General features: G+C 38.6%; 1 protein-coding gene and 1 long non-coding RNA gene across 2 annotated transcripts in view; both read right to left on the reverse strand.

Moving 5' to 3' along the window:
- Positions 1–8512, reverse strand: part of vstm2a (V-set and transmembrane domain containing 2A) — a 122085-nt gene extending 113573 nt beyond the window's left edge. The window contains exons 1-2 of the mRNA XM_032503981.1: positions 8065–8512; positions 6743–6909 (exon numbers count right to left, since the gene is read on the reverse strand). Of these exons, the coding sequence (XP_032359872.1) occupies positions 6743–6909; positions 8065–8143 (246 nt within the window). The 5' untranslated portion in view covers positions 8144–8512. The remainder of the gene's footprint in view (positions 1–6742; positions 6910–8064) is intronic.
- Positions 8513–9193: 681 nt separating this feature from the next.
- Positions 9194–16277, reverse strand: LOC116672383 (uncharacterized). The gene is made up of 3 exons (XR_004327542.1): positions 16041–16277; positions 14845–14852; positions 9194–9205 (listed from the first exon to the last, which is right to left on the reverse strand). It is a non-coding gene; the product is annotated as an uncharacterized LOC116672383 (long non-coding RNA).
- Between the last annotated feature and the right edge of the window lie 3983 nt (positions 16278–20260).

Here is a 20260-nt window from a genome sequence, read left to right on the forward strand (position 1 = left end):
AATCCAGGTTTGAATCCAGCAGCCTAGCCATTTATGCACTCCAGGCGGTATTTCAGGAATGAAAATGCAGTATGAATTTTTAAACAGCCCACATATGCGTTGAGTGTCTAGCAACATCTCTGATTCTTTTTTTGCCTCAGCTTGATCCAGCTTTGAAATTCATACTGTCAAATTTTAGCTTTTTTGATATTCTAGATACACAAAGATTTTTCTCCACTCACAAAAAGCATTACATTGATTCTTCGCTATTTTGTATGTATTTATTCTTAAACTAGGTAGGAATAAAGATACACGACGAGCAGTGGCTGAGAGGATCAGAACAGTTACCTTCACAGATATAACCCAGCTCTTCTCTGTTGTTTCCTTATATCCAAACATAATCCCACACCAAATAGAATTACCAGTGGACAGGGTTGTAAAGATTTACTCAATAAATTGATCTTATGGCAAACAATAGTGGACGGATTAGCTGGATAAAAAAGGGAGATCAGCCCTGGGAAGAATTGAATCCACCTCTTGAAAATAATAGGGATTTAGGGTTTGAAACCAAAAGGGAAATTCACAACTGTATTTTTAAATTGAAAAACATGGAAATGGGGCTCTTTGTCCACAAAGTGTGACATAGCCGTCAGTTATTATAATTACCTAGGAGGTTGTGTTCTGTTCTTTCTATGCTTTCTGATCTATGATGAAGGTAAAGGCAGCAAAGCAGAAATTCAAAGCCTCAGGTTATGCTTATTTAGTGTTTGTGTTTATGTATTATTCCACCAGTAAAAGCCCATCATGTTGTTGCCTCTGACTTGAACTTATGATACAACAAAATTAACTACAGACTACAGATATGTGGTTAGATTAGGAGGTGGTGTTAATTTGGATGGATGACATCCAGCATTGATGATTTACATCATCAGAAGTTACTATGTATTTAACTATATAGTTTATCATTGTAGGCTTCAAGTCAGCTGTAAAACTGCCTTACAGTTACATGGTAGTTTGACAGAAAATCAAACACAGAAGACAAATGATAACCAAAAAGATATAATTTTAATTGTGCCTTCCGGCCAGTCAGTTATAGATTTAGATTTATACTGATTTAGCATCACAGAAAGGGATTTTGCTTTTTTTTTTAAGATTACAATGAATAAAATGGATAAATGAAAAGGAGCTAATTTAGACAGAGTTTGTTGCTACACTCATGGCAAATTGTTGTTACAGCGACATATCTTTCCAATGAACTTTTCTTATATTGGCAGTGTGATTAACCCTTGCATTTTGTTGACTTTGGCTTTACTTCCTTATTTTTTGGGATTCCAACAGACCCTAGTGCTTTATCGTTAACATGTTTTTTTTTTCTCCTAACCATATTAAAAGCCAATATGTAAGCAAAATGTGTAAATAATATTAAAGCATTATAGAAACCAAATGAGAAATATGTTGTGTTTCCTATGTACTATGCATAAATAAATGTAGGTATGTTCCTTTAGCAGTTGTCATTACTATCATAATTCGGCTGCTGTTCATTTAACATTTCATAAGACACAACTGAGCCCCAGCATCCATCTGTTGTCTACAGCTGTGTTGGAAACTATTCTCTCATTCACTCACTCACTATTCCCTGTATAGCAGAGATCTTCAACAGGCGACCCCGTAGGAGGTCCTCAGAATCAATGCAAGGGGTCCACCAAATTGTAAAACTTTTTCCACCAAAACTTAAAAATATATATTAACACAAATCCAACATACTATTAGCAAAGATAAATCAGCCTATTTGTAAAAAACAACAACCTCAACAACCTTAAAGATACGCTCATGTATCGATACATGTAGGCTTATGAATTCACTGTGCCACTGTTTGACATTAAAATATGATGATATATGAATATATATATAGTAGCTTCTTATTGTAGGGCACCATAATAAGTAATGCGTATAGGCTTTAGGCCACCCTACATGTTATTTTAGGCTCAGTTTAACATGCAACTTAATTTTACACAATATATGTAGGAGGGAGTCCCTGCTCGTCTCTCTTTCAGGTTAGGGGCGCTTGGCCTAAAAAATGTTGAAGACCCCTGCTATATAGCTTTTATTAAATAGTGAACTATTTAGGGAACAAGCAAATGAGATTTTGGACACTCACTGAAAACACGCTGTTGCGTGACTTGCGTCAGGAGATGCGCCCACTGTTTGTGTGACGAAGGCGGCCACGCCCAGCAGGATGTAGACAAACCGGAAAAAAAAAAACTTCTATTACATTGCTGTATCCAACCTAGCACCAGGAGGATAGGAACATGTTCTATATATGTTGCATGTTACATTTCCACTGTTTAGAAACAAATGTCCGCTCCATTTTTCTTTTTAAGTTTCCGCGGCAACTTCTGCTTCTTCTTCCCTTCCGGGAAAATGCGTCTGCGTTGCACTGTGACATACAGGAGTAAAATGTACATTGTATTAATATTCAAATTAGCAGTACATTGTGGGTATTTTATAGTGGACTACATAGTGAAGGAAATTAACCACGAAGAATTCGAACACCACTACAAAATGGCAAACACACTATATAGTGCACTATTTCCATGATAGGGAACGGTTTCCAACACAGCTTATGAGTCTGCTCACTCTAAGGGGCTTATTCTACATGTACAAACATTCTACATTCACACACTAATCTCTATAAACTATTGAAAACAATATTATATTTAATTTATTATACTTTCTTACTTAGACTGACTTGCTGTTGGTGTTAGTTTGGGTTATGAAACACAAGATATGGAAGAAGAAGAAAAAATAAGATTTGCGTTCATTTTATTTCTGACTTTTATGTACTTTTTGGTTTTTCTTTGGAAGGAAAGAAATGAAATGAAGGAATGAACGAAAGTAAACTTAGATAATACATCTAATGCCAAATACTTTCCAGTATACTACAGTTACTGTCTGAAACACTCAAATAAACTTTAGAAAATCAACAATGTCTTGAAGCATAAGATGATGTGTTTACTTTATCAATAATTATCCCAAATAATGATTGCCTGATCGTTAAATGAACGTTGCCAGTGGACATATTTGCAGGCAGTAATTGAATTTCTTTCAAAACATGTTTGGCAAAACATCTTAATAGTATACAAACAGAATTTTGAGGAGTCAAACTAAAGAGGCCGTGAACCACTGATCTATACAGTTAGTGGAATTACTGCTTAATATACAAGAGTTGTGTGAATTGTCTTTTTTATGAAATGCATAACTGAACCTGGATCACTGTTTTCCAGGTGGTTACAAAAACAGACTTAGAACATCCAAACAAAGTTGACTGCATACTGGATGTGCAAAGACAAGATTCTACCGGATGTGTATGACACACAGCACCTCTAATTCTAGTCCTCATCCAGCTCATTACTGTCATCTTTTGTCATCAGTTGTTTTCAAAACTATATCCTGCATAAAAAAATGGTAGAAGAATGGCTTCGTCTTTCAATGCAACAAGCTTCAAAGATGCTTTTAAAATGAAAGACATGCTATATAAGCCCTCCAACAGACTACTTCACCTGCTCATAGCTTTCAAAACTCATCCTCCACATTATATTCTGTTGTGTCTTTTTAGAGGTACTTTTCAGCCTTTGTGTGATTATAATCCAAAATACCACATATTCTCACTTATGTTTAGGACTTTTGCCCAATTGAGGATGCAGTTTTGTTTTATAGGAACATACCTTTTCGGGGACAAGGGTACCCAATGTTGCCTTGTTTTGTACTGCAGCCAAAATGCCATATAGAGTGATGACCCGTTGCCTCCACAGCAATCTGCTCATGTTCTATAACAAATAGAAAATGTTAAGCTCACACTCATGCTCCAACATCACTCTGCTCCTCTCTTTGTATCTTTACTGTATGACTTGAATCAACAATATCACAAGTGTAGCAAATCCCGTCAGCAACATGAATCCTCTTTGTCACGGAGGTGTGAATATTTTGTTTCCATCTCTCTGTGTTTGTGCATAATTATGAACTGGCAGCGTGTCATTTATAATCTGAGAAGAGAATCATTAACCACTTGGTGTGGAAGCTGGAGCCAAACAGCAGCCTTCTCTATTGACGTGTGTGTGTGTGTGTGTGTGTGTTTCTTTCTTTCTTTCTTTCTTTCTTTCTTTCTTTCTTTCTTTCTTTCTTTCTTTCTTTCACTAATCCATGTCCAGTGCAGAAATAAGCGCAAACGTTACAACATGGAAAAGATTTTTCTCCAATACAAATGAGACTTTGGGAAAACATCACAAATTGATCATGCTATTTTCTCATGTTCTTCAGCATGTACAACTCTCCTTGTAGCTAACGGTTCATTACTGTCAACTAAAAGAATTCTGAGAATCCTCAGTCCCAATCTTTCTCCCAAGCTCCATGGAAACCTTGGTTTGGTCACTAAAGTAAGCAGATGTTACAGTTGCAGCTTAAAGTTTGTAGCTTAGAAATTGATTGTAATAGTTTGGAATAAAGACTCTTTATCACAAAATGAACAGTGAGTGGTTGATGGAATAAATTAGTCTGAAACAAATTTGTTATGATGTAGCTAGAAAATCAACCGTTTATTTAATTTGTTTTAGGTCTATTTTTCCTGTGGCATACCTCAAAGTATTTGAGTAATCAAAAGGGTTAATTAATGTTTATTTCTTGGAAATAACTGAATAGACTGTTACGTCATATTTTTAACTGTCTACAAGGTCATTTTTGTATTCCTGTCTGAATTCGGTTTCCACCCATTGGAATAGCGTTTCCCATGGATTATTACATTATATAGCTGACGCTTTTATCCAAAGCGAATTGCAATTGCTATATGTACGTCAGGCACGGCCCTGGAGTAACTAGGGGTTTAGCGTCTTGCTCTGGGACACATTAGTTGATGTATTGCAGTGGGAATTGAACCCAGGTCTCCAACACCAAAGGCATGTGTCAATTATCATTGCACCAACACCCCCCATGTTCCCACAGTCAAGTTATATTTATGTACTGCATATTTCTGTTTCAGGTCTGGATATATGTATACATGTTTTTCTTTGTGGTATAACTGATAAGCCTTAAATTAAATGTTCAAAAAAATAAAAAATAAAGATTGAACAACAAGGATTCTAGCAGAGGACAAAAATAGCATGATTTTACAGTATACCCATTTGTAAAGTTGAGAACTGAGGCTGGGTGGTTGGGAGTTGGAGATAAAGTATCCACCCACCCATCCACCCGATGCTTGCTTTCCTTCTGCTGCGCAATTTCAATGGAAAACTGTTTGTTTTTCTCAGCGTTGCTCTTTTCATGTCATCCTTTCGAGGATCCAACAACTCTTACTTTTCATGCATGCAGCTTATATTTGCATACATATTTGCATTTTCAAACATTGCACTCATTTCCCCTAAATTTCTAGGAGACCAGCTGCTTTACAAGCAGCATCTCTGACACAGCCTTGACTCTGTTCCCATTCAAACTGCAACACTGCAGGACACACACACACACACACACACACACACACACACACACACACACACACACACACACACACACACAGCGGCTTTCATTTCAAACAGCCTTTCCATGATAAGAAATGTGGGTAACAATGAGATGTCTGCATCAATAGCCCACTTCAGCCCGACATCCAAGAGTCACGTGGGATCAAACCCACATCAAAGCCTGGCCAATGCCACTATGAATGCCCAGTAACAATGGAACAATAATTAAATAATTAAAAACCACATGGATATCAACCCCCCCCCCCCCCCCCCCCCCCCCCTGTCACACCACACACATCTCTTTCTCCTGCTTTGTCACAGAAATAAAAAGAGCACTGTTTGATGTCTGTCATGACAATACACCAACTCTTCCCAATCTTGACATGCAGCAACCTGCCATACATTGTGTAGCAAGTCATTTCCATCCATGTGAATGCAGTAAACACATTAATGTAGAAGCTCTCATGAACGAAGCAATCATTATTTGGGGCGACAGATGCTGTCATAGCCAGCAGTAATGCAACAGCAATACTTCACAATGTCAAAGTGCCTCCAATGCACTGCTTAATGAGGCAATATACAAGAATATGCTTTGACTGTATTGATTTAGACACTTTTTTTTGTTATCCATTCATGAATAGTCAGGCTCATTTACTTCATTTATCATGTAATTAATATCCAGAACGAGTTCATTTTTTCCCCAGAAGTCCTTGATTAATGTTCTTATTTTTTGTTCTTGAGGGGACTGCTTCCTGCTCAGTGTCTGGAGGGATTATTTTAAATATTTGAGAGAAAGAAACCAAAGAAAATTAAATAAGTAAAATTGAAAAAATTGAAATTTAAAAAAAGTATTTAAGTTTAACATCCACATTTTTGGGAGAATTGATTGACTGACATTGTCTTGATAAAATGAGTCTGCCTCAGTTCTAATGAAAATACAACAAAACATATGAGGGGGGTTTAGCGTTCAAGATAAGTAAGTTTAAAGCAACTAACTGCGCATGAAGTTTTTTTTCACTCCAGGCATATTAGATATTTTAAGGTTATAACATGTTGTTCCTGTACGAAAACAGGTCAGTAAAAAAGTTCTACCATAAGTGCCTGATATAGTCTCCAGGGCTGCGGCGCGTAGCCCGGATACTTGTTGGATGCGTATTCCCATTTATGCGGGTTTGTGCTTAATACATAACTCGAACAGCTCATGGTAGGGAAGGGGGGGCGGGGGGGGGGGTTGTTGAAGAAAAAAAGGTCCCTTGTACCTCTTCAGCATCGACCTCCTCCTCGCTTTCAGTGGGTTCCGGCTCTTTCACGAACCACCACTGGATCTCCAAATACACGGACGCGGTACCGCTCTGGAAAGCACACGCCATTTCTATGTTTTGTCCCTCCTTAACCGTCATGTTGGAGGGCAGATCCGTGAAGCGACCTGCAAATAAGAGAATGGAAGGAAGGGGGTGATATGATGGGGGACAGAAATGCCTATCAATAAATTACTTAGATGGTTTGCTTGTGAATGCAGTCATGAATGTGGCGGTCGACAGCAGCTGTGTTATTGAAACCAAGCGCTTGATAAAGGTGCGTTCTTGTTTTAATTGAAGGAGATTCTCCTACCCCCCCCCCCCCCCCCCATTCTCAGATACCGAAGCGCATCATCCGTATTTACATAACGCACAGTAGCACCATGGCTACATTATTCAGACACTTAATTGCGAGCTATGTTGAGATTTCTTTATGGGAGCTGTTTTCATGTCATTTTGTGGCCGTTGCTGTACCCACTTAGGGCAAACACAAGAAAGCATAACGGGAAAACCACAAGAAATAATAAAGGTTTGGTTTGAAGGAAGCTAAAAGGGAAATAGATAATATCTAAAAGGAGAGTGGTGGCGACGACAGAAGAAAGGAGTGAGGATATTCGTGCATGCAAACTTCCATACACAACCATCATTGCAATTGCGTATAAGAGACTACAGCCCTGAGACCACAGACATATAAGGGCTTGTGCGCACTTGTCACATATTTAAGAATGCAGCTCTATGGCGGAAGAAGAGCACAAAGGCAGTTTGAAAGTGGTAATCTCAGTCAGATGAACCTTGGGTTTAGGCTTTCAGGATCACGGACAGACGCATGCAGAAGCTGTCCGTGGTGCTGAAATCACCGGCTATTCGCTCACTTTTTACTCAAGGAGCCTCTTAGAATAAGTTATATTTCTTAAACAAACACTCTATTTTCTGGCATGGAAAAAAATAGCAAGACAAAAAACAGCCGCCCGCTCTCTTCCACACGACCGGAAAATGACTTGATTCCAAACAATCACCAGTTGCATTTTTTGTCATCGTGGGGTAAAAAAAACCCGTAACCTACTTCATCTTTTATCTTGAGCTTGCTTTTCCGTTTCTGGGCTTATTACAATATAGCTCAAATGAAATACAAAACATTTCCCTCCAAACATCCTGCTTTGCTTTTCTGGAAAGACTGCGCACTTTCAACACTTTCTACCGAGCAGCTTCCACCATGCAGGGCAGCGAGCTCGACACGATGACACCGACAAAGACTGTTTGTTACGAATATATGCTATTCTTACCTTCAAAGGAGAATCCGATTTGCACACAAAACCCGGCTAAGAAAACAAATCCAACAGTATCATGAGAGGTCCACATCATTCCAATATAGAGGTGTTTTATTTTTTACATCAGCCGAAAAAGGGGAAAAGGGCGAATGTTTCCTCACAAAAAATAAAAAGAATTGCCAAGACACCAGCAAAATCAAACAGTTGCTGGACGAGTATGTTGAAACGGAGATTGCCGACGGTGGAACATGCTGCAAAACTACAGCTTGTCGTTGATGAAGTTCTATTTCGCTTCTCTGTATCTCTGCGGGAGAGACAGTCGACTGCTTCCCTGTACTGAAGTCTGTGTAATAACCGTGCTGCGGTCTTCCTCTGCGCTACCAGAGAGACGTCAGTCTAGTGGATCACTGTGGCATCCACACACTCCACACCTCTGCAAATCGGCTCCTCATCCGACCCCTTACTGTCACCTTGACCGCTTGATTAGAAAATGCGCCGCACATTTTTGCGTCAACAACAAATAATTGCATCTTTGCAAGGGATCTTTATTTGGAAATGTCTTTAAACATGAGCGTCAAATAATGTGGAGTTTGTTGTTTTGTGTCTGGTGCTTTAATGTGTCTATATTTGCTGTTGTTTTAAACAAACGTAGGCTACTTATTAAAAAAACGGAAACAAGCAGAATAGAAAACATCCCCTCTCAAAGCCATGCTTCTATATCATAAAACAATTGTGCGTATTTAATATGGGTGTGTCAAACTCTTGAGTGCTTATGCAGTCAGGAGACACTCCGACAACCCGTCTAAGAGGCCATAAAACAATATTGTAGCATTAGATAGGAACAAACAGGGAGAGGGTGGGGTTGGAGCAGAGACCCGGCTAAGGCAGGGCAAGTATAGCATGTCCTGAGTCATTAAGATAGAAGAGACCCCGCTGGAATATTATTAGTCTCTTGCAGCAGACTGAGAACACTGTGCTCTTTGTTGCAATGGGCACAACTTGTGCCATCCTAATATCTGCTCATAACTGATTCAGAGACCAATCAGAGATCATCCTTTTGGGACAATCACTTTTCTCTTCCAAAAAAATCAAGTGTCTGTGCGCAGAGGTATTAAAGTGACTGGTCTAAAGTCTGCTGGATAACCACTGGTCCCTCCTGACATCTGCTTCACAGCAGATTCACAGCTTTACTTTGAGTAATAAAGTTACACCTGGATACACTTAAAAGATACACTTGTGATCTGTTAACTCTGTTTAGATTATAGACTGTAAATATTGCTAGAATTTTTTTATGAATATTTTCTTTTAGTTTCTGAGCTGTTACCAGAAATATTTCAACACCAGTCTAACATGTTCCCACTGTTAGGGTATGTATGTGTTCTATTGTAGAGAAAAATACGTTTTAAGTATTATTGAAACTATATCATCAGTAATTATTAAGGGAGGCATTTCCAAGCCTATATTTTTGATAGGGGACAGTGGAGAAGAAATGAGAATAGAGTGAGGCACAAAGTAAAGGTTCCCAGCTGCACTCCAAACCCACAACCTTAATATACTGTATTACAACTAGGGCTGGGCAATATATAAATATTATATACAGATATTGATATATGAGGCTAGATATTGTCTTACATTTTGGATATCGTAATATCACTATGTGACCTACGTGTTGTCTTTTCCTGGTTTTAAAGAATAAATTACAGTAAAGTGATGTAATTTTGTCAGCGTATGAACCCTACAATATTGTCACAATATTGATATTGACGTGTTTAAAAAAGAAATTGTGATATTTTGTTTTTTCCATAACGCCCAGCTTTCATTACAACCCATCAGTTTTCCCCTTTAAATCTTTGTCAAGTTGTGAGCTGTGTGTGTGTGTGTGTGTGTGTGTGTGTGTGTCTGTGTGTGTCTGTGCGCGCACATGCATGCGAGTGCGCCAGTTCTGTTGTCAGCTTCTGCTTCTTGTCATGTCAAAGTCGTCTGAGCAGAGAAATCCAATGTTGACATGTGATAGCCTGTGGTTCCTGGTGCCCAGAGGCCAGCCATGTCACAATGTCATGAGGGCACTTTAAGAGTCATTTTGGGATTGGATGATGCCTCATCATTTTGACATAAAATGCACATTGATACTGCCATTTTCCTTATGAATTCCACAATGTTCATCTAAGTCTTTGCTGTGGATTTGGATTGTTTGGATTGAATGACTTCATGGTAGTACTACCTTTAATTAAAAACCTAAACAAAACAAAATAATAAAGTGTAAAGCTTTTCGTTATTATTTTTCAGACCAGGGCTGGCTTAAAATAACCACTTCTACAATTAAAATCAAACTTTGAGTGATCTAATATCGACTAATCAGATCTTGAAAACAATGTTTTTATGTATGCCTTTTCCCTGTGGTAAATTCTTAATGTAACCTGGCACATTATACATATTATTTGAGGGCTGCTGCTTGCTTGTACAGTTCAAATTCTTTGAGAATCTCTTTTATATCCTAGCAAAATTGGTATTGTCAGTGTAATTTCCTCAGGACTCCAATCGGAAATGTAATCAAATTGGGACCATGTGAATCAGAATCGATTCCGTAAATCATTGGCAATACCCAGCCCTAATTTAGACCAAAGAAATCAACCATCCAATGGGATCACACTCCTGAAGAAAAAATATTTAACAACATTGTACATAATGTATTTCCTCTTTGAAGCTTTGGTGCATAACATTTTGAAATTAATGAACGTCCGTTAAATTCAAGCCATTGTCAAATGAGTTGCTGCAAAGCTAATTAAGACTCAGCTCCACACAACTCTCTCTGGATTTCTCAGTATCGCTATGTTCAGAAGATTGTGGCGAGTTAATACTTGCAATATTTTGTTAATATCTTTTTGCATAATTATTTTTGAAATAACTTTCAAAATAAATAAATTTCAATAAAAAAGTTTTTTTTTTAAATCTTATCAGCTGTTAATCTTCTCTCAGAGAATCACTAACGATCTTGGCCAAATAAAAATATTTCATTATCTAAAAAAGATCTAAGAAATCCTTGACACATCTGGGATCCCTCCTGTGAAAACAAGAAAGCCTCTCCTAGATTGTCACATGTTAATCCAACTTTGTATCCCAGCACCCTGATACAGCATGTCATACTTGTTTGATTAATTAAAGCATTGATTCAGTGTGGGTTATAAGCAAACAAACCAGAACACCAGAGTGGAGCCACAGATCTGTGTGTCAGATAACGGCTAAATCTCAGATAAAGATATGACTTAGTTGCCGTTTCCCTGCTTCAATCTGTCTGTTTCTTAATACACAGTTTGCTGTTCTAACATCTGTTGTTTGTTCACATGCCTAAATATGACATTCATCCGACAAAGTCTTCTAGCAGCTGGTGTGAATTATGACTGTTGTCTGTCATGAGCAAAGACGGAAGTACAAAGCGTTATTAAAAAAAGAAACTGGCTTAATTAACCCATTACAGAGTCCAAGGACAAACAATATTGCATTGCTTCCCCAAAAGTTATTTCACTGGGGGTAGAAAGCCACCAAGATCCTTTGAAATAGGACATCCACTCTTAAAACAATTCATATTATTATGTATGAATTTAAATGTGGTGTTTATAATGTGGTATTATAACACTGTTATGTATGGATGGGTATTTTATAAAATGTAGTAAAAAGCACATATGCATTTAGGAATATGCACTATTTAAGCACTATGTACACTGAAAAATAAAGGCCTTAATAATACATTTTTTACTTTTACTTTACATCTACAGCACATAGAATATATTCAGTATATGTATTTAAAAAAAGCAAACAGCTATCCTAAAGAAAAGGAATATTGTAGGTATTGCCACAAATTCAAGGCCCCTGAGGGTCTCGGGTCTCAGGGCAGTTGCCAGCCTTACCCAGTTGGTAATCAAGCCTTGAGTACTATACAGATTTACAACTTGAACTCTGACTGAAAATAAGGGCAAAAATGACTGCAACACAACCGGAGACATTGTCTTTTTTAATCCACATTCTTCTTCTGTGTCAAAACCATGTCACCTACATGACCCACAATGCAATGTTGACAGTTCGGTTGGCGATTGTGGTGTTGTGATTGTTCGATCGAATGTTGCCTCAAGCAGAGATGTGAAGTGGACTGCGGAGTTCTGCTATGCTCACTTCTGTTTATTAAAATTCCCTATTAGCCGTACATTAGTCTGGATCAACAACGACTCGTTTACCGGATTGTTTAAACAAGGTGGGCCTGCTTGGATTGTTTGGGGAATGATTGTATAGATTTACAAAGATTATGTTTACGGCACTTTCTCTCTAACTGGGACGATTTGGGTCCAATTAGGGGAGATGAGCTTTGGACAAAATACACACAAGACACACTGGTAAGAGCAAATAACATTTAACCACGTATCCAGCTAATTTAAATAGCTCACGTTACTGTATTTTGTGAACAGCTAACTTAATTTAATAATGAATGTGACGTTTTCTTTTGTGGCAAATGTTCCACCAAAACAAGTTCCTTCCCGAGGCTATTTTGCATGGACTTTCTTGCTGCGTGTGGAGCTTAGTGCCGCCTTAGACAATTGTGATTGGTTTAAAAAATGCAAACAATCCCTGACAGTTTTTCTTCTTTATCCAGGAGTGTATGCTCCTGTTGCCAGACCTTCCTCCGCAGAGATAAGTCTGGCAATGCGAGACTAGCTGTAAATAGAATTTGATGTGAAAAGTGGAAATCCCCTTTGTCAAAGCTCATAGGAGGGGGCACAAGGTGAATGGATGGGTCAACAAATCGTGTGAGTTTGACACATGGGACCACTGTTTGCTTCATTGGGTTTTTTACCCACAGTCAATGCTTATTTTCTCCTATCCATGACCACGATCTTTCCCTAACCCCCAAGTAGGTATTTTAACCCAAACTACAGCACTATCCTTTCCTCACAAAGTAGCTTGTGTGCCTAACGAAGAAAATCTTTTAAAAAGAAACAGTGTCACCTCTGCTGCAGCAGACCTCAGTGCATCTCCGCTGTCAAGAAATACCATCTGCCCTGCCAGTACAATAGCCATTAGGCAGTGAAACCACAGTTTAGCTGGTACTCTGCCAGCATCCATTTTGTCAGCCTGAGCACACTCCACAAGGCTCGCTGAGTGCAACAGAGTGCATCAAAAAATAATTAAACACTTTTTCCAGGGTGATGATGCAAGCAGTAATTAATTGCCTGTGCATTCAGCAATGTTCATTAATGTGACTGCCACAATAATAATGCTTTTTACCAAACTGTCTCACTTCTTCTTATCTTGCTCCCCAAGGTTTCATGGTTATGATATATAATATAGGTTTATAGAGAACTGCGTATGAACAAGACCCAAAGCCCACAATAGCCAGTGTAGCATTGTACAGTGAGCAATGGTGTACATTTGTAATGTATTAACACAACGTTTAGAGAAAGAAAATGCAGTTCATCTGCTATACCTGAACTGCTTACTTTGTGCTTCAATGCTCTAATCTTTTTTCTTACTCAAAAAAGCGGATGGCTCTCCGTTCTTCTTCTCATCATCAACCTCTGAGTGCAGTGTCACATCCTTCCCGATGCAGCCTGATGTCAGAATGATGCAGCTTTGGTGTGCAGTGGGAGAGGTCTTTGAGACGAGCCTGTGGTGTCTTTTTACCTTTGATGCAGGGAGAATGTCATCTGAAAGTACTAGTTGAGCCGAGTCTGCGTGTGTAACACAAGATAAAAGCGTATTCACTTTTAATGGAATGTTTAACTTTATTGGCTCCAATGGGAAATGCTCTTTTTTTTCCTTGTTCAGAAGTCAGGGTCAGCTCCAGAACACCACTACTGAGGTACAACTGATTTGACTTGTGATTGGATTTATTTACAATAGGAAAACCCTGGCTATAGTTCCACTCTTTGGAGGAAGGAAGTCTTGAAAGAATGGAATACCATCTGGGCCAACAGAAAAGGTTTGTACCTGTCAATTAAACAACAAAGCAGACTTTAAACAATAATGAAAATATAATGTACATCTTTAAAAACTACTTACACATACTACAGTGTCATATGTTTAAATTGATTTAGCAATTTCCTGAAAAAGTCCCTGTAGTTTGACTCTAAACGTTGCAAACAGGTGGATATATTGCTTATATTTGGCACTATATACAGAGGTGGATTAATCCACATTTGGTGCTCTATTGAATATGTGAAAGCAGCAGTATTTGGGATTGAGTCAAAATAATGTACAGTTCATAATAATGAAGGAACATGTCACAGTGCAACTGTCTCATTGATCAATCAAATTCTGCTGACCTTTATGAAACAGATGAATAATATAAATCAGGCTTTGATACACACACAATACTTGTTAATTGTGAGGTCTGTTCAATTATTGGTTGAAAGCACACTAAATTGCCATTCCTTGAGCCTTTTCTTAAGCGCCATCTAGTTGGGTCAACAAATACAACTAAAGAGCAACAGACCTTTAGTGCCTACAGGGAATGAGTGTTTGATACTCAAGTCAGTAGTAGAGTCAGTGCTTGTAGGAAACATAGAACTCTATCAGTTCAATTGTTCTACTCACTACACAGCGCTGCTGTCTTTCTTCACATGAGGTGGTATGTTGGCAGTCAAAGTTAACAGCTGTCACAACTCCATTCCTAGTTATTCAATCTGTTGTTTACTCTGTTTCTTTGCCATATACAAACTCTCCATATCATTCCAGACCAAGACCGTCCCTCCTGTCCTGCAGTAACCCCTTTCCTGCCGTTCCCATCACCTGACCTTCCCCACCCACATATCCACCTGCTCCTTATTCCCTCATTAGTTCTGCAGCCTATATATACCAGTGCACATCCATTCACTCTTTGCTAGATTGTCTAATTTGCATCTGTTCTGGGCCGCTGCCATTACAACAGGTAAAGAAAACAAGTAAAAGACTGATTAGATGGGGTAGCACGAATATTTTAAAGTTTGTCTGTAATTAGAAAAAGCATACCTTTTGTGTGAGGTGTGTGCAGAATGTAGCAACTGAAACCAATGCAATACTTACAGACTTGGGGGGAGTAGACCAAGCTACAATCGCACCATTATTAGCTTATAAAGTTGGGATGGCGGATGTGTTAGCAAGTGGCAGCTATCTAACTGTGTCTGTCTGCTGTTTGGCACTGAGTAGGTAGTGCACAGAAGGTTTATAAGAGGCCTTTTCACAGAAAACAGATACCTGCTGCTGCTGGAAAAAATGTATACGTAAATATGCGTTAAGTCTGCATTGTAAATGTCAACAAATAATGTCCATAAATAAAATAGATTAACTCATTTTGGTCCAAATGCTCCGTAGCTCTTTATACTCAGGGTCAAAGGTCACTCAGAGGGTTGGAATTGTCTTCCTGATGAGCAAAAGAGGTAAAACAAGTGATGAACACCATCTATAGAGCCCTAGGTAATTATTTATTAACCAGTATGACTTATAAACCCTTTATAAAGGTCTAGTGGTAACACTTTGCAATAAGATACAAAAAAATAGGTAGTTAATGATTAACGTATTAGGAACAAATGAGGAATGAATGAGTAACGAATGGTTAGTAACAGAGTTAGAGTTAGAGTAGTTACTGATTGACTGTGATTCAAGCACTATTGATCAGTTACAGGTAAACAGAATGGTTAGTTAATGATTAGTTCCTGATTGACTGTGATTCAAGCAATAATGATCAGTTACAAGTAAACAGAATGGTAGTTCCTGTTAAATGAGTAACGAATGATTAGTTAAGCATTCTGAATGCATAATTAATCATCATCGGTAACTAATCATTAGTGCTTGAATCACAGTCAATCAGGAACTAATCATTAAAAAAACATTTGTTACTCACTCATTTAACAGTAATTACCATTCTCTTCATCAGTAACTAATCATTAGTTGACCAGTCGCTGACCAGATCACCTACAAAATCCTGGTCCTCACCCATAAAGCCCTCCACCATCTGGCCCCCTCACCTCACTGACCTCTTCTCCCCCTACTAACCTTCACGGCCCCTCAGATCCACCCCAGCCGGTCTCCTCGGCACCCACAAGTCCAACCTCTGCAGTTTTGGGGACAGAGCCTTCTCCAGGGCTGCTCCCAGGCTCTGGAACTCCTTCCCCCAAGAGATCCGCAACTCTGAATCCCTCACCATCTTCCAGTCCCGCCTCAAGGCCCATCTCTTCATCTCTGCCTATCCGTCACTCCACCCCCCCCCCCCCCCCCCTTTTCATCTATGCCTGAATCTTGTTTTGTGTTGTTTTGTTTGTTTTGTTTAGCCTTGTTTTGTTTTCTACCTTGCCCTCGAAAGCGACTTTGGATCCTTAAAAAGCGCTATACAAAGTCAATGTATTATTATTATTATTATTTATTATTTTAACAGTACCTACCATTCTGTTTCCCAGTAACTACTCATTAGTTACTCATTCATTTAACAGAAGCAACCATTGTGTTTACCAGTAACTAATCATTAGTGCTTGAATCACAGTCAATCAGAATCTACTCATTAACTAACCATTGATTAGTCACTCATTTAACAGTAACTTCCATTTTGTTTACCAGTAACTAATCATTAGCCAAGTCAATTAATTCAATTTTATATAAAGTATCAATTCATAACAAGAGTTTATCTAAAGACACTTTACAGATCTGGAAGGTCTGGAACACTATAATAATATAAGGACCCAACAATTATTGTAATTCCCATAAGAGCGAGCGTTTAGTGTGACAGTGGCAAGGAAAAACCCCCTTTTAGGATGAAACCTGGGACAGACCCAAGCTCTTGGTAGACGGTGTCTGACTGGGCCGGTCGGGGGTGTAATGAATAGTGGCAATAACAAATAGGTGACATAAGTTACAATAAGAGATTCATGGCATAGCAGGGCCCAGCAGGGCGTAGCAGGGCATCATAAGACGTACAGCAGGACCACGGCGACAGCTGCAACCATGATTTTGGAGCCAATGATGATGTATTGTAACTGACAAAAATGATAAGGTTTATTCGGTGTAAAACCTTTCTCAGCTCAAGCCAGTTAATTGTCTCTGCAAACTGATTATAATAGTGTATTGAAATTACTTGTGACGAATGATTACCTGGAAAAAATAAAGAACACATAAACCAATCTATGCAGTAAGGTCCAGCTTGCATGTTAAACCTTACACCAAAGCCCGTCCACTCTGCTCTACATCAGCCAATCTGTTTGCTGCGGGAACACACTATTTACTCAACAAAATCCCGACTGTATGCTGTCCAGGCTCCTATATATGTACACAGACACCATATATGAATATATTGCACTCACATTAATCTTATTGAAAGCTAATTCACTTGTACTCAATTCCTGCTGTTTGGAGTTTGTACGTACATGGTTGAATGCACTTATTGGAAGTCACTTTGGATAAAAGGATCAGCTAAATGACATGTAATGCAGTGTAAGACCATGTTCACAATCCAAAATAGAATCTTGTTATCAAAAAGTGCTGCATCTGAGGGAACATGTTGCATTGCAATGAAAAAATGAAGTAAAAATCAAATTGTCTGGTTTCAGGTAAATTTGAAGGGCTGCAACGTGTGCAGGGGCTTGGTCCTTGGCACAGTGGTCCCGGGTTTTATTCCAACCTGCAGTCCTTTGCTGAATGACGTTACCCCTCTCTCTCGCCTTATATTTTTAAAGCTGTCCTTTATAATACAGGCTTAAAAATGCCCCCAAAAAGGAATTCATTATGGGGGGGACAGACACAACACAATAGCTTTAATAAAGGGACAACACATATTAATAAAATGCATGATTATACATAGGTCAAAAATGCCAGAATTAACCAAAAGTTTTTTTTTATCTGCAGTCCCCTTGCCTTGATGTTAAAAAGGCGTTTTAAAATACAAATTTAGATCAGAACTTAGCACAAAACAAGACACTACACAGAAGCAAAACAATTAGTATCAAAACAAAAGAGAAAGCAGAACAGGGGTCGATTTCAGGAAGGAGGTTAAACAAACCCTGTACTCTGAGATGGGAAACTCTGAGTTTTTGGTACCAGAACAGCTGAGAGTAGGTTCACTTAGAGTTAAGCGCGTGCACCACTACAATAAAAAGGCAGCAATGATACACCATGGTAAATACACAATACACAATGATTCACCATGGTAACAACCACAAATAAACTAGCTAATACTTATGCACACATAGTTTCAACATGTATTTTGTTAAAAAAGCAACACAGCAGCTGCTGTAAAAGAGAGAGAATTTGCATGGGAGAAAATTGCTGCTAGAGTAAATGTGTAAACTGCAATATAGTGTATAAATATCATATTTAATCATAAGTACAATACTACATTTACCTGCAATCCTACAGGCGAAGAAGAAGTAGGCCTATTAATCCCATTCTGAGGCTGCAGCACTATCATTACCAGAATTATAATTCATGATGTTTTATTTCAAAGGGTTGTACACATACAGGTTTTTGCCCAGGGACAAAACGTTTAAAATATGTTTCAGCGTGAGTCACACTCTTCGATCTTAATGCCTTAATTAAAAAAATTTAGGAAAACCCAACCTTTTAAGGATACCAATTTTCTTTGTGAATGAATAATGTATTGTAAATAAATAAATGTTCTTATTTAAAACACAGGGGGCATAAGTATACACAACCCCATGTTAAATTCCCATAGAGGCAGGCAGATTTTTATTATTAAAGGCCAGTTATTTCATGGATCAGGATACTATGCATTCTGGTCAAGGTCCCTCTGTCTTTTAATAATAAAAATCTGTATTTGTTTGCTTATTGAATAATACCCTGATAGCCCTTGCTATAAAAGGGCTTTCTGTTCTGCTCCATTTGTGAGAAAGTTTCATTGTTCCAAAGTCACCAAAGAGTAAGAGGAGAGGTGTTAAGGGGCCAGCAAAATTGAGAATATGTTACTACAGATGGTCCATGAATTAGATTATCAAGGGGATGTGACAGTCACAGAGATGGATCAGAGAATATGTTTCAGTATAGGTATAAAGACGATGTTCCCCTAGACAGCCACTGATTATAATCCCAATTCATTCAAAGTAAAGCCCTATTCGCATGGGACTAGTATTACCTTGTGACCGCTAGAAATTTGTAACATTTACAGAGGTTGTCTGTGATCATAATCCTGTGCAAATCGGCAATTTCTGTAATTTGTAAAAGAAAAATTCCCCCAGAAATGACCTACCATATTTCACCTGACACCAAGGTCCTGTGAAAATATTAGTCCCTTGTGAATCACAGACATATCGATTCATATAAACATTTTTCAAGGTTTTTGTTTCATGTGTGTCTTCTTATCCCTCTTACAAAAATGGATATTGTATTGCCGTGGGCTGCGGACGCCCCCTTTCATGACCAACAAAGTCTGGAACACTGGCCAGCTGGAGACCTCCAGTCCCCGAATCAACGCCCTCCCTGCAGACTGTGGGGCTGGCTGTGATGGTGTGTGGGTGCCACCATGGCAGGGATAGGGGATGCGCCTCTGGTAACCTCTACTGGGCCTGGCCCAAAAAGATACGGAACATTGACCAAGTGCAGTGCAGCGGCATCACCCTGGCTGTCCTCCTCAGACAGATTAGGCCTGCACAATATTGGGAAAAAACTGCCATTGCGATATTTTCGCCCTGCGATATACATTGCAACATGAAAAAAGAAAAAGTAATTTTTAAAAGATGACATAAATGTCTCTATTTGGAAAAATAAATCATTCTCTTTTCTATTACTGACTTTCTGTATATGACTCGTACAACAGGTCTGGAATTTTGTTTGTACCTAAGAGAAACTTGATGATTGCCACATGAGCCACTTAAGAAGACATTTGTTTTTGATCCTATATACGGTAAGTCGAATTGACTTAACTTGAGACAAATCTGAGGAAACAGACGGACACAATGTTTTCTGTCATAGCAGTACTTTAGTGACCCATGAGGCCTGTTTGCTTAAAATGCAAGGTTGTAGACAATAATTGCTCTCAACTTGTTTCACGCAGCTGACCTTTGACAAATGAGATATTTGTGTGAAAGCAGTATACTGTGAAAACCCCTCTCCTACATGCTTGATTTTATCAACAATGATTGGGGCAAACACTCAGTGATGAGGAAAAACATGTAAGCCTCTATCTGGCTATAAAGCAAATCCAGTCACACACCAAAGAAAACATCTCATCAAACCTTTATATCAG

This window comes from Etheostoma spectabile, chromosome 22 (assembly GCF_008692095.1).
Source record: "Etheostoma spectabile isolate EspeVRDwgs_2016 chromosome 22, UIUC_Espe_1.0, whole genome shotgun sequence".
Taxonomy (NCBI): domain Eukaryota; kingdom Metazoa; phylum Chordata; class Actinopteri; order Perciformes; family Percidae; genus Etheostoma; species Etheostoma spectabile.